The 13,396-nt window shown below is 39.4% G+C and overlaps 1 protein-coding gene across 1 annotated transcript in view; it reads left to right on the forward strand.

Moving 5' to 3' along the window:
- Positions 1-9,917, forward strand: part of LOC107555779 (lethal(3)malignant brain tumor-like protein 1) — a 44,659-nt gene extending 34,742 nt beyond the window's left edge. The window contains exons 10-18 of the mRNA XM_016238684.1: positions 1,693-1,778; positions 1,867-1,977; positions 2,819-2,957; positions 3,041-3,143; positions 4,056-4,250; positions 4,361-4,410; positions 7,538-7,695; positions 8,013-8,075; positions 8,800-9,917. Coding sequence (XP_016094170.1) covers positions 1,693-1,778; positions 1,867-1,977; positions 2,819-2,957; positions 3,041-3,143; positions 4,056-4,250; positions 4,361-4,410; positions 7,538-7,695; positions 8,013-8,075; positions 8,800-8,934 — 1,040 coding nt within the window. The 3' untranslated portion in view covers positions 8,935-9,917. The remainder of the gene's footprint in view (positions 1-1,692; positions 1,779-1,866; positions 1,978-2,818; positions 2,958-3,040; positions 3,144-4,055; positions 4,251-4,360; positions 4,411-7,537; positions 7,696-8,012; positions 8,076-8,799) is intronic.
- The last annotated feature ends 3,479 nt before the right edge of the window (positions 9,918-13,396 follow it).

Raw genomic sequence — 13,396 nt, forward strand, 5'->3', positions numbered from 1 at the left:
GCAGGCCTGTGATCATATCGAAGCAGCTTCTGTGCAGGGGTGGATTCGTCACACGAGGCGATTCTTCCAACGGTGCCTTGCCTGTGATGTGGATGTAATCTTATGGCCTGATCCAGCCAGATGGAGAGATGATGAATAGTTACAGTATTCTTGTTGCTTTTACAGTAGTTTTTCTTCAGAGTCAAAGTGTATGTACTTCATGCAGTAATTTATTTGTCTACAAATTGTTTCATTGTTGGTTGATTACTGTAACTGATTATGGTAAGAAATGTAGGTATTGAAATAAATACTTGAAATATTCAGTGTGCAGCATTCGTGTTGTGCAGTGCTTGGTAACTTTATAGTAGGCCAATTTGTGTACATTCTCCCTATATCTCAAACTAATCATGAAGAATGTTCAACAACATGGTGACATTCATATAATACATTAATACAGCACAGGTTAAGTTTGGAATAGTTTTTTTTTATTTTTTTTATATACATCTATGAAGAGTTCAGACGTAAAAGCCTCTAAGTGCCGTCTAAAATTTTCATCTAAAATGAGGATTTTTAGCAGGCTCCTCTGTTTAGGTTCAGTAATATTACTCTAATGGCAATGTATATGTCCTTTTCTATACAATTAAAGTGAAATAACTGAACATAAATGTAGGAACCTGCTAAAAATCCTCATTTTAGATAAATTTCAGATGGCACTTAGAGGCTTTTGCATCTGAACTTTTCATATTTATATATACATCTGTGTATGTGTGTGTGTGTGAAGCATTTCTTAAACAACAACATGGTGACATTCATTTAATACAGCACAGGTTAAGTTTGGAATAGTTTTTTTTTTTTTTTTTATATACATCTATGAAGAGTTCAGACGTAAAAGCCTCTAAGTGCCGTCTAAAATTTTCATCTAAAATGAGGATTTTTAGCAGGCTCCTCTGTTTAGGTTCAGTAATATTACTCTAATGGCAATGTATATGTCCTTTTCTATACAATTAAAGTGAAATAACTGAACATAAATGTAGGAACCTGCTAAAAATCCTCATTTTAGATAAATTTCAGATGGCACTTAGAGGCTTTTGCATCTGAACTTTTCATATTTATATATACATCTGTGTATGTGTGTGTGTGTGAAGCATTTCTTAATTTTGAAAACCGTTTTTGCTGCATGTTTTTTGTAGAAACTATGATGAACTATCAGTGCTCAAAAGCAAAAATACTTTTGAGTTCAATTGTTAAATGCACAACATTAGAAAAGATTTCTACTTCAAATAAAATGCTGTTCTTTAGAACGTTCTATTCATCAAAGAATCCTGAAAAATAAAATGCATCACAGTTTCCACAGAAATATTGGGCAGCACAACTGTTTTCAACACGAACATGTTTCTTGAGCAGTAAATCAGCATATTAGAATGATTTCTGAAGATCATGTGACACTGAAGACTGGAGTAATGATGCTGAAAATTCAGCTTTGATCACAAAAATAATTTACATTTGAACAGATATTCACATAAAAAACAGCTGTTTTACATTTTTGACAAATGCAGCTTTGGTGAAGAAGCATCATGTCTTTTTAAAAACAAACATATCTCCCTGACCCCAAACGTTTGAACACTAGTGTACTTGCACATATGAATACTCATGTCTGTCTGTTTAGGAGGCCTGCTGTTATAACGCTGACTGGATGTGATCTCGTCCCAACAGATTATCCTGACCCTGACAGGTTCTCGTGGGAGAGGTATCTGGAGGAGACGGGCTCGACGGCGGTCGCTCCTGAAGCCTTCAGAGTGGTGTGTGAAATCTCTCCGTCCTGATAACTCTATTAAAACCACTTCCTTGGTCAAAATAAGGAAAGCGACTCTTCTTGTGTTTGCGCAGCGCCCCTCCCACAGCTTCCAGGTGCAGATGAAGCTGGAGGCGGTGGATAAGAGGTGTCCGGGCCTGATCCGCGTGGCTATGGTGCAGGAGGTCGACACTTACAGAATCAAGGTGAGAAAACCTGCTGCTGCTTCTGTGGACAAACTCCAGCTCACAGCGATGCCAGTTTAATCAAATAACCAACCAAAATAGAAATACAAATCAATACAGTATATTAAACACATTCCTTTAATGGCTCATAAAGTCCAGTGGAAATATACAAGAAAGACGAGTGTTTCTGCTCACCATGGCTGCATTTATTTGATCAAAAATACAGCAAAATGGTAATATTGTAAAATATTATTACAATTTTCTATGTGAATGTCTATTAAGATGTAATTTATTTCTGTGACCAAAGCTTAATTTTCAGCATCATTACTGTAGTCTTCAGTGTCACATGATCTTCAGAAATCATTCTAATATGCTGATTTGCTGCTCAAGAAACATTTCTGATTATTATCAATGATGAAAACTGCTGTGCTGCCCAATATTTCTGTGGAAACATTATGAAAGCTACATTTTAATTGCTTTTGTAACATAAATGTCATTATTGTCACTGTGTTCTTGCTGAATAAAACAATGAATTTCTTTCCCAAAAAAAACTATTTAATTTTAATTATGAAAAATCTAACTTAAAATAGCAAGTAGAAGTAAAAATATTGAACACCCTCTTGACAAGTTTTTTGAGAAGCAAAATTGTGCACAATATTATGAATTGTTTTCAGAGAATACATATTAAACTTATTTCTCATACCCCACTGCCTAAATGATTTTCAGTACATTTTGTTACTACATCTATGACTTTTTTTACAGGAAAACAAGACACAATTATTGATTAAGAAATATATATATATATATCGTAGAGTGACACTTATTTGTGAGTGTGAATCACCCTCACTTCTGCTGTCCTTAGATTCATTTTGATGGCTGGAGTCACTTGTATGATGAGTGGATGGATTCGGATCATCCGGACATCCACCCTGCGGGCTGGTGTGAGAGCACAGGACACCCCCTCAAACCTCCACCCTGCCAGCACACCGCCCAGAAACCCGGTGAGAAACCTCCTCATTCCTCTGACCCTCACCTGCTCATGCACCAAATACTGTGTCAGCTCAGAGTCACCTGTGTGGTTTAGGTCTCCGGGAGAGCCTGACAGCCCCGCAGCCCAGCTTCTCCTCCATGCCTTGTAAAAGTCTGCCTCAGCCACGCAGCACCTCCAAATACAGCTTCCACCACAGGTCAGCCTTATAATGCACACGGATTCAGAGCAGCTTGACAGAAAGTTTAAAGGGGTCCTATTATGCTTTTTCACTTTTTCGACTTTAGTTAGTATGTAATGTTGCTGTTTGAGCATAAAAAAGATCTGTGAAGTTACAAGAACTTAGCGTGGTTATTATAATCATCCGGGTTTAAATCACACTCAAATCGATTTGATTTTGATGTAATATTTACACTGAAGCTCGCAGACGGCTATGGTGACATTCCCCGACCGGGCGCCGAGCGGTGCCAGTCACAACACACACTGGCCCAGCTAACCAATCATAGCACACACTGGCCCAGCTAACCGATCACAACACACACTGGCCCAGCTAACCGATCACAGCACACACTGGATCACAACACGCACTGGCCCAGCTAACCGATCACAACACGCACTGGCCCAGCTAACCGATCACAACACGCACTGGCCCAGCTAACCGATCACAACACGCACTGGCCCAGCTAACCGATCACAACACGCACTGGCCCAGCTAACCGATCACAACACGCACTGGCCCAGCTAACCGATCACAGCACGCACTGGCCCAGCTAACCAATCACAGCACACACTGGCCCAGCTAACCAATCACAGCACATTTCGTATTTCAGAAGGCGGGCCTTCATTTGATACAGGAACTATTTGAGCCGTTCATGCCAGACTGGGGAGAGAGGTGTTGTAATAATGTAAAATATGTGAAAAATAATGTGTTTTTCGAACAACCTAGTATGAGAGCCTGTTCTAGTACACCCCCAAAACAAAATCAAGACTTTGTAAAAGAGCATAATAGGACCCCTTTAACACCACTAGTTTAATACACTGGTGTGAAAATAATCAAACTGTCAGACAAAAACAATGCAGAAAACAGAACATATGGGTTTCTGTCACTCAGAAAGTGCCCTACTCCAGGATGTGACGGGTCAGGTCATGTGACTGGCCGCTTCACAGCGCATCACTGTTTATCTGGCTGCCCATTGGCTGAGAGGAACCAGGGCCGGCTTAAAGCGGATCTCTCTGATACAGAAGGATCCAGACGTAACCTGCTGGTCTTCGGCCAGAGAGCAAAAAAATCGCGCTACCATGGCAGGTATAATGAATATTCACTTTGTGCTAATCAAGTGTGACTGTGTATTTGTTTATTAAAGATATTGCTATGTAAACATTTAATTGTAAGTCACCTGTGTTTGCTATCACCAGGATTGGTCGCCCTCCTAAATATCGCAAAAGTCAGCAAAGAAATTGTGAGAGTGAGTTTTACTTTACTACATTTTCTATATTTGAAAGTTGAAAATTGTCAATGAAATTCCAGTAGTGACTGTGTTTGAATGCACAAGGATTATTCCAGTTATATATGTGTCACATGAACATGTTAACCAGATTATCATAACCCTCTAAGGCAATATTCTGTTTACTAATAATCTGACAGATGTATTTAATTTATGTTTTATGCAAACACTTATATTATCTATATTACTTACAGTTTTTGCCTATTGCTTACACACATTTTGCAGAATTTGGCTCATTATGTCAAAACTCTACACACAAGCCAATCAGACATAGCACTTGGAGATTAACAACTCACATCTATGCCAAAATGAAATGCAATCAAAACTTAACACTCCTTTCTAAAAATGAAATTCTTGCAACAAAACCATACACACAAGCACCATTTGAATTACTCTTTCATATCACCAGCAACACACTGATGGGCTTTATATAAAACACTGCAGTCTTTGTGTTTCTATTTTTATTGTCATTTTCTCAGACTCAGTCTTCTGTAAAACTCAAAAGTAGAATTTCTGCAGTAATCAAACAAGAGTTTTTACAAAAAACAAACATTCTTACAGAAATAAAGAAAAATAGAATCACAAATCATCAAATTTAGCAACAAAACAAAAGTAAAAAAACAAAACAATTACTGGATAAATTGCTATTGGGGGAAAAAAAAACATATACTTGTTTTGTGTGTGTGCGTGTGTGCGTGTGGTGGGGGGCTGGGGTGGGGTGGGGGGTTATGGATCTGGCCACAAGACCTCGTCAACATCACAGGCGATGTCCTCGCGGTCTAGGCATCGGGGAAAATATCGCCTTGTGTGCCGAATCCACCCTTGGATTGATCCCACCTCAATGTCTGGCCTCTTCCATTGCTTGCAGAAGAGTCATGCGGGCGTGTGGTTGCGATCATATACTTTCCACCGCCACGCTGAAAAGAATTCCTCGATTGTATTTAGAAAGGGGCTGTAAGGGGGCAGGTATAAAAGTGTGAAATGGTTATGGTTGTTGAACCAATCTCGGACCAGAGCAGCCCGGTGGAAACTAACATTATCCCAGATGACAACAAACCTGGGCTGCTGTGGTCTGTCCTGCACAGAAATGATGATCTGTCCTGTATTGTAGGGACCTAGAGGGGCATGGTGATGCAGGACTCCTTGGACACTAATTGCAGCACACAAGGTGATATTTCCCCCACGCTGCCCAGGGACATTTACAACAGCCCTTTGTCCAACTACGTTACGGCCCCGAGGCCTGGTTTTGGCCAGATTGAAGCCTGCCTCATCCACGTAGATGAACTCATGTGGCAATTTGGCGGCATCAAAATCCAGAACTGTCTGTAACAGAAAATATTGAATAGTGTTACCGAAAACACACAGTAACTACAATGTCTATATTTTCACACAAGCAGGGGCTGGGTTGGGTCAGTATAGACAAAAACTACAAGCTACAGGCAGGGCAGGTGGCAGCATAAGCCCTCATTCCCACATCACAATATATAGTATGTAAAGTAAAGTGACACATACCTGCACATAACCATGGCACAGATCCTTGACCCTGACACTGTTCCTCTCAAATGGCACCCTGTACAGCTGCTTCATTCTGAAGTTATGTTTCTGTAGGATGCGACTTAGTGTAGAAATGCTGACCCTGTTGATATTGTTGAATACATTTCTATTTGCAATTATGCGTTGTTGCAACTCACAAAGTCGGATTGCATTATTTTATCGCACCATTTCAATGATGGCAAGCTCTTGTTGTTGAGTGAAGAGCTGTTCTCCTCCACCTTGAGGAGGTCGTCCAACCATTCTGTAGAAAATGCCACCACAAGATGTCATTGGTTAGGTTCTTTTTCACATACTGTACTTTCAAACTGTACACAGTACTATAACATCACAATGGTATTCCTTTACATATACTTCACAGCACTACCCATTTTTGTATAGTACAGTTAGTACAGTAATAGGATACAGAATCATGTGACACATACAGTAGGTACAGTCTAGAGTAGAAACTTGAAGATATACCTGTTCTCCAGTCGGAATGTCCTTATTATCAATGCTACTGTGTAGTTGCCCAGCCTCCCTCATGGACAGACCATGATTTATCACATGGTCCACCAGAGTAGCCCTGATGTCATCTGATACACGTCTCCGCACTGGTCCTCGTCTTTGTCCTCGTCCTCTTCCACGTCTGACTCCTCTCTCTCTTTGTCCTCCTCTTACGCTGACTCTCATTGCCTCCATGCTTGCAAAGTTCTCAAAATGGCTTACCTGAGGCCTATTTGTAGTGCTAAGGCTCAGACCGATTGGTGTTCTGTTTTCTGTGCAAATGTTTTCAGGTGTGTATGTAAGTGCCTACAATTGCCAGATGAGTTTTGCATTTGCGTGAACAGAGTGTTTTCCCAATGATAACAGGTGATTTCGTTTTTGAACAAAGTGTCTAATGTAAGAAAACGTGTGTAGTGTTTCGCAATAAGTGTGTTACAGAATTGCAAACAAAGTGCAAAGTTGACAATGTGTTTAAGCTATGGTTACACTGTGTTTAAGGTATGCTACAATAAGTTTAGGTATTGAGGCTTTGGTCTAAGCATTCAGTTTTAGTGTGTAAGCAATGGGCAAAAACTGTAATATCCGAATTAAGCAATATATTGACAGATGACGTCTATATCATGTTGTTTTGCAATTCGTTGCACTATTGCATGGTTTTATTAAAGAGACACTAACGGTCAATAGTTGATGATATTACTGTGAAGAATTATGAAAATTACAGCATGGTAAATGACAAATGCAAGCATCTCAAGTAGAGTCTTCCAGAAGAGTCTTATTCAGAATATGTGGATTAAGTGCAAAACAGAAGCATAAACCTTTTTTTAGAATAAACATTCTGTAACGCCTTTAGCTTAATCAGAATCTAATGAGCATGTAAACGTAAAGACGGTGTGTGTGTGTGTGTGTGTGTGTGTGTGTGAGAGTGTGTGTGTGTGTGTGTGTGTGTGTGTGTGTGTGTGTGTGTGTGTGTCTGTGTGTGTGTGTGAGAGTGTGTGTGACTGTGTGTGTGTGAGTGTGTGTGTGTGTGTGTGTGTGTTTGTGTGTGTTTCAGACATGATGTCGGAGGGAATGTACTCGTCTCTCTTCATGACAGCCTTTACAGCAAACTCGGACCGAACTCTGTCTCTCTGCTGGGAGCAGCACTGTAAGTTACTGCCTGGCGTCGCAGGAATTCATGCAGGTCAAGTATCTACCTGGACTATAGAGGAGGTAATCACTTCATGCAATTCCTTTGTGTAAAACAAATAAATCAATGAATTTTTGAGTAAAAGACAACATCTACTCACATAGGATAACATACACACAGGCCATTATTTGCACATGTACTATATTATTATATATATATCACTTAATCACTTACATGTTTCCAACATTTTTATTTTAAATTAAAAAAAGAAAGAAAAATGAATCGAATAATGCAATACAGCTGCACAGTTCTGAACGTCTGGGTTATAAAATAATCTACAGACACAGCAAGCAAACAGCAGTCAGTATGATGTTAATGTATATCTCTGCTTTATCTGCAGGTCTTTGGATTTGTCAATAATCTTATTGGTTGCGAGGAGCAGACCCGAATTTTCAAAGATGAAGTGAGTAATTAGCTTCATTAAATTTCACTTAACAATGGTACTTGTTGAAGAAAGCATCATTTGTATTAATGTGTAAAATAGGGATTTAATAGTTAGTCATAATTAAGCTTTAACTAATAGTTTGAGTTCTGTATATGAAGGCGCAATCACATTTAACTTTGTGCAGTAAATGTCTGGGGATGAAATGCAGGCGTCTCAACAGAAAGCTGCAGGATCAGGTGCTTATATATATATATACTCTTGATTATGCTTGGTTCTCAATTAAAAAAATAAAATAAATACAAATAAAAGCTCCAGTAGAGTGGTGGTGTGTTTTGCATGGGTACACACCACTAACATTTTCTTTAAATAACTTTATACAGTGGGTATCGAAAAGAATCAGGCCCCTTTAAAAGATGGTGTTATATCTTTCACTTGGATGTTATAAGTTGCACTGAGTAAATAGAACTGGATAAAACAAAAACTGTGTCTGTCTTCATTTCAGGCTGCAAAGCAACAAAATCTGATTATACCTACTGTATATGATATTTCAGGCATTTGCAGAAACAAAAAGCCAAGTATATATTATGAACTTAAATTTGTGAATGAAATCTCAGTCTCAAGAGAGATAGTACAGCAGCATATCATTGAGTGGTGTTAGAGTGGTGAGTGGAGTGAAGTTAGAGCAGCGAAGGCTTGTCACATCTTGTGTAGCTCATCGATACAGCATGGCTTTTCTCTGCAGATGATTGATGGAGAGGCGTTCCTCCTTCTGACTCAAAATGATATTGTGAAGATCATGAATATAAAGTTAGGACCAGCGCTGAAGATTCACAACGCCATCTTAATGTTCAAAAGCACAGATGAAGGCCTGAAGTGAGCAGCTCATCCTCAGACTCCTCGTGCCGCACTGTCCATTCAGAATCTGCCATCGATCCCATGTTTGGTGTTTACCGTCTGAACCCACCAGAGAGAGAGAGAAGTCCAGGAAATATCAATGACAGAGCAGCCCAGCTGAGCTTCGACCTTGCTTTATTTCAAAAGTGAAACGACACGTTCTGATAAATAACAACTTGATCTGAAAGCACGTTTTTTGTATCTGGAGGGCTAACTGAAATCTACATTAGTCCTCAGCATGTAGTGGTGAAATCGGTGCGCAGAAATATCAGGGCAGATTTCAGTCGATTTGTGCTATACTGTGCCCTTTATTCAATCCCTGATGATTTTATGCACTTTACATGAAGAGCCTCTGTCCTTTAGACAGTCCGCTTTCTGAGCCAACTCTGACGATTGCTTGGGGACCATTAACAATATCTGCCCTCAAACAAAGTGCTGACATTGTAGTGTTGAATGAGATTATAGTTTTAAATGAGCTATTTTACGGAGATAGTTTGGATCGTCATATCAGTGTAATTATTTTTCAGTTGTATGAATGGAAACCCAGAGGGGTAAATAGTAGTAAGTTAAGCGAGGTCAGGTTTTTAGGTGATCTATGTTTCTCTCTCTGATGGGAAAATTTTAATAATGTACAGTTGAGTAACTGTGTCGTTCAGTTCATCAACATGAATAAATGTTTAAGTACTGTAGTCTGGCTTCTGCTTGTGTTTAGTGGAGTTTGACAAACCCCTGAATATGTAAACTTGTGTAACGAGAGAGCTTGATGAGGATTTCTAAGCAACTAGATTCACAATTTTCATCTGGCATTTCATCTGAAAGCTAGATCTAATGAACGATTGGCAAACAGCTTCACAAAGTTGTGTGGTTGGAGCTACAGCTCTCGGTCAGTTTCTTGTTAGTATACAGTGCTCATCAGATTACAACAATTTACTTGTAATTCGATTAATTTATTTTATAATCAGATTACAGTTACTTTTTTATGGATTACATTATTACAAATTATTCACTCAATGGCAGTGCATTATTCATAATTTATTGATTCTCCCCAATTCTTCTTTTTTCTTTTATACATTTTCCTTTCTAAAAAAATCTACTGTGTCTCATAATGTTTAGCTTTGATTTTGTACAATATAGAATGGCTATGTAAATGTCATGTAAAGTAATTTGTGATCCCTGCTTCTGAATTTGGGGACAAAAGCACCTCTCAGTCAATTATACCAGGTATGAGATGATTAATTATGTTACGTTAAGTTACTAAACACTGCAATGTATAATTGACAAAAAACATTCAAAGCCTGGAAGACTTTGACCATGCCATTGCTGTTTTCATGATTATTAATGTTTGTTGGTGAGATGCAGGGATTCATAAACTATTTTGTCAGTCAAACCCCTTTTGACCTAAAATATTTACACAAATCCCAGAGATTTAAAGTTAATATTTCAACCATTTAACAACACATTTGCTTGTTCACAGTTCCCTGATGTCGTTTAATGGTCACATTGACATGCAAATAAAATATAAAATATTTCAAATGTAAAAATTTTGTTTATTCATTTTCATTTAAAATTTGTATGGTTTGTATGGTAAGAGATTTTCATCAACTCATAATAAACCCCCTGCAGTTCTTTCATTTACCCCACTTTAAGAAACCTTGAAGTAATTTAATGTTTAATGCATTTCATGATGTTGATAACAAATATAGAATATATATATTTATGGGTGACCCCGAATAGTCGAAGATTTGATAGCAGGAGCCTGATTCAATACCAATCTCACAGTCGAATATTTGATAGGAGGAGCCTGATTCGACTACCAAGCACAGTCGAATATTCGCGGGGTGTTATGATCATGCTATTTTGGCTATATGGGGGCGCTCAAATTTCTGATTTCACATAGAACTACCGTTTTTCTCCAAAAGTTAATATACAGCCTATTACAGTTTTTCTCGATTGCTAAAACACTATAACCAGGCTTTTGAACAAAAATTTCAAAACCATAACGCCATTTTTCAAAAAGCACACCCATTTTGCTGAACTATAAACACTATTCCCCTGCTTTAACACATGAGTCAGATTTGGTGAACTGTTACTGCAAAACTCTACACACAAATCCCTACATTTCTCAGTGCTTACACCATGTGGTCATTTAGAAAGCACTAGCATTCAATACTGTTCACTCAAGTCAGCACAGCTTGAGCTCAATTAGCAAACAATTACCCAGGTGGAAACACTAAGAGTCAAAATTGAACACACATCAATCAGATCCTTCAATAAATAGATAAAAGGGCCCAAATCAGTTCACTGAGCTTTGGAACAATGGATCCACTGAGAAATGAAGGAATAGGTCAAAGAAGAGGAGGAAGAGGAGGAAGAGGAAGAAGAGGAGGAGGAGGACGAGGACGAGGACGACGACGACGACGACGACGTAGTGGAGGAGGGAGAAGGGCAAGGAGACAAGCAGACAAGCAGTCTCAGATTAAATTTGAGCCACTTTAGTTGACCATGTCCTTGTCCATGGTATGACTATGAGGGAGGCTGGGCAACGAGTACAGCCAAATTTGAGTCGCTTCACCATCGACTCCATCAGAACCTTCAGGGAGGAAAACGGGTAGGTGTACTTGCAGTAAGACTGCTCAGTACAGTAACTTTAGAGTGCATACACTGTTGCACTATGCTACTGTAATAAAGAAATGCATCAAATTGCCTCTCATACAGATAGTTTCAGTATGTTTCCATTTTTTTCCTGTAAAAAGGATGTGTGACATGAATAAAAATGTGCCAACGTATATATTGGTTGTGTCTTGTGTTCATGTGAAAAGGTTTTTGAGGGGGAGAACCACAAGCAAAATAACTCACCAGTTTTGGATATACTGTTTTGAATTTATTGCACCAGTGTGTAATACTATTATTAAATATGTTGTTGTGTGTTTTTGAACGCTTGTGTGTGTGACGTCTGAGGGAAAAGTTTGGTCTTTCAGCAAGAGTGAATGGTTTTGAGTGGAGCTTCATTTTGACCTGAAAATAGGATGTTTGGGGAATTGGGTGAGACGTTCTCGATTTGTTTACTGTTTTGAGAATACGAGGCATAGTTTCAAGAAATGTTTAAGCAATCGAGAAAAACTGTAAATAAGAATCTGAAAAGAAAGGAGCTTTAAATAAATAGTGCGTGAATAAACCCAACCACCCCAATACATTTAAGTTTCTCTTTCCATAATCCGTGACCGACAGAGGAGCATCTTGGTGGCAGGGATTTAAAACTTTAACAAGACTCAAACTGACACCGAAATTTTTATTTTTTTTTATCATGCAGGGTACAAGTGATTTCAAAACCTTTCAGCCGGTTTATATATTTCTGTCAGAACCACTATCGTCAAAGATGATTGACAATTAGCTTACAGTTTGGATTGGCGGTATGGTTCTGTTCTGGGCAAGAACTACCTGTGCCTCCATGCAGCCTAGCATGGAGGAGAGCAGCAATAACCCCCCAGGGTGAACAGAACTAACATAAATGTTTTGCAGATATTGTTAAAGTTCAATCACTTTATGTACACATTTTAGAATTAGTCTGATTCAAAGGATAATCAAAAGGCTGAATCCCGACTGACAGAGGAGTTGGGGATGGAGGAGGGTAATTAGCTATTGAGCAATGCGAAAACTGCTGATAATACTGAGGGACCTTGTATATGAATGCTTAGATAGGTGTCGTATTCCCATAGGTAGATGGGGATCAGCTGAAGGTCAGCTGATGCGAGCTTGACTAACGTGACCTGCCAGAACTAACGCTACGCTTGATTTCTGTCAGGACCACTATCGTCAAAGATGATTGACAATTAGCACACAGTTTGGATTGGCGGTATAGTTCTGTTCTGGGCAAGAACTCCCTGTGCCTCCATGCAGCCTAGCATGGATGAGTGGTCAATCATCTTTCTTGACCAGTTGACCAAGATGGCGGCGCGTACACATTGCGAGGCTCAGCGTCTCTCCAGTTTTTGCAATTTTGTAGTATTTTTCCTGCTCATCTCGGGCCTGTTCGCACTGAACAGCTTTGCCTTAACATCTTACTCCCGACAGGAGCTTTTGGATATTGGTGTGCCCTTTTCCACCAGTTTTATCACCAATCCTCGACTCATCCCTGAGATCTCCAGAACACCCGAGGCTACGCACTCTACCCGGCCGGGCGGAAGTGCTCGCAGGCGGCGTCGTGATCATAAACAAAGGCAGGGTAAGCGCGGAGGGCTAAGAACTAAGCTAAAGCTAACACCACTCCAGCTCTCTTTACCCAGCATTTTCCTCGGTAATGTGCGGTCATTAGTGAACAAAATGGACGAGATACGACTTCGCATCACCCACAGTAAGAGACTTTTGGATTGCAACGTCATGGTTTTCACAGAAACATGGCTACACAGCGACATACCCAATAATGCTATTGAGCTAGCCGGATGCTA

This window comes from Sinocyclocheilus grahami, unplaced genomic scaffold (genome assembly GCF_001515645.1).
Source record: "Sinocyclocheilus grahami isolate Dianchi unplaced genomic scaffold, SAMN03320097.WGS_v1.1 scaffold545.1, whole genome shotgun sequence".
NCBI lineage: Eukaryota > Metazoa > Chordata > Actinopteri > Cypriniformes > Cyprinidae > Sinocyclocheilus > Sinocyclocheilus grahami.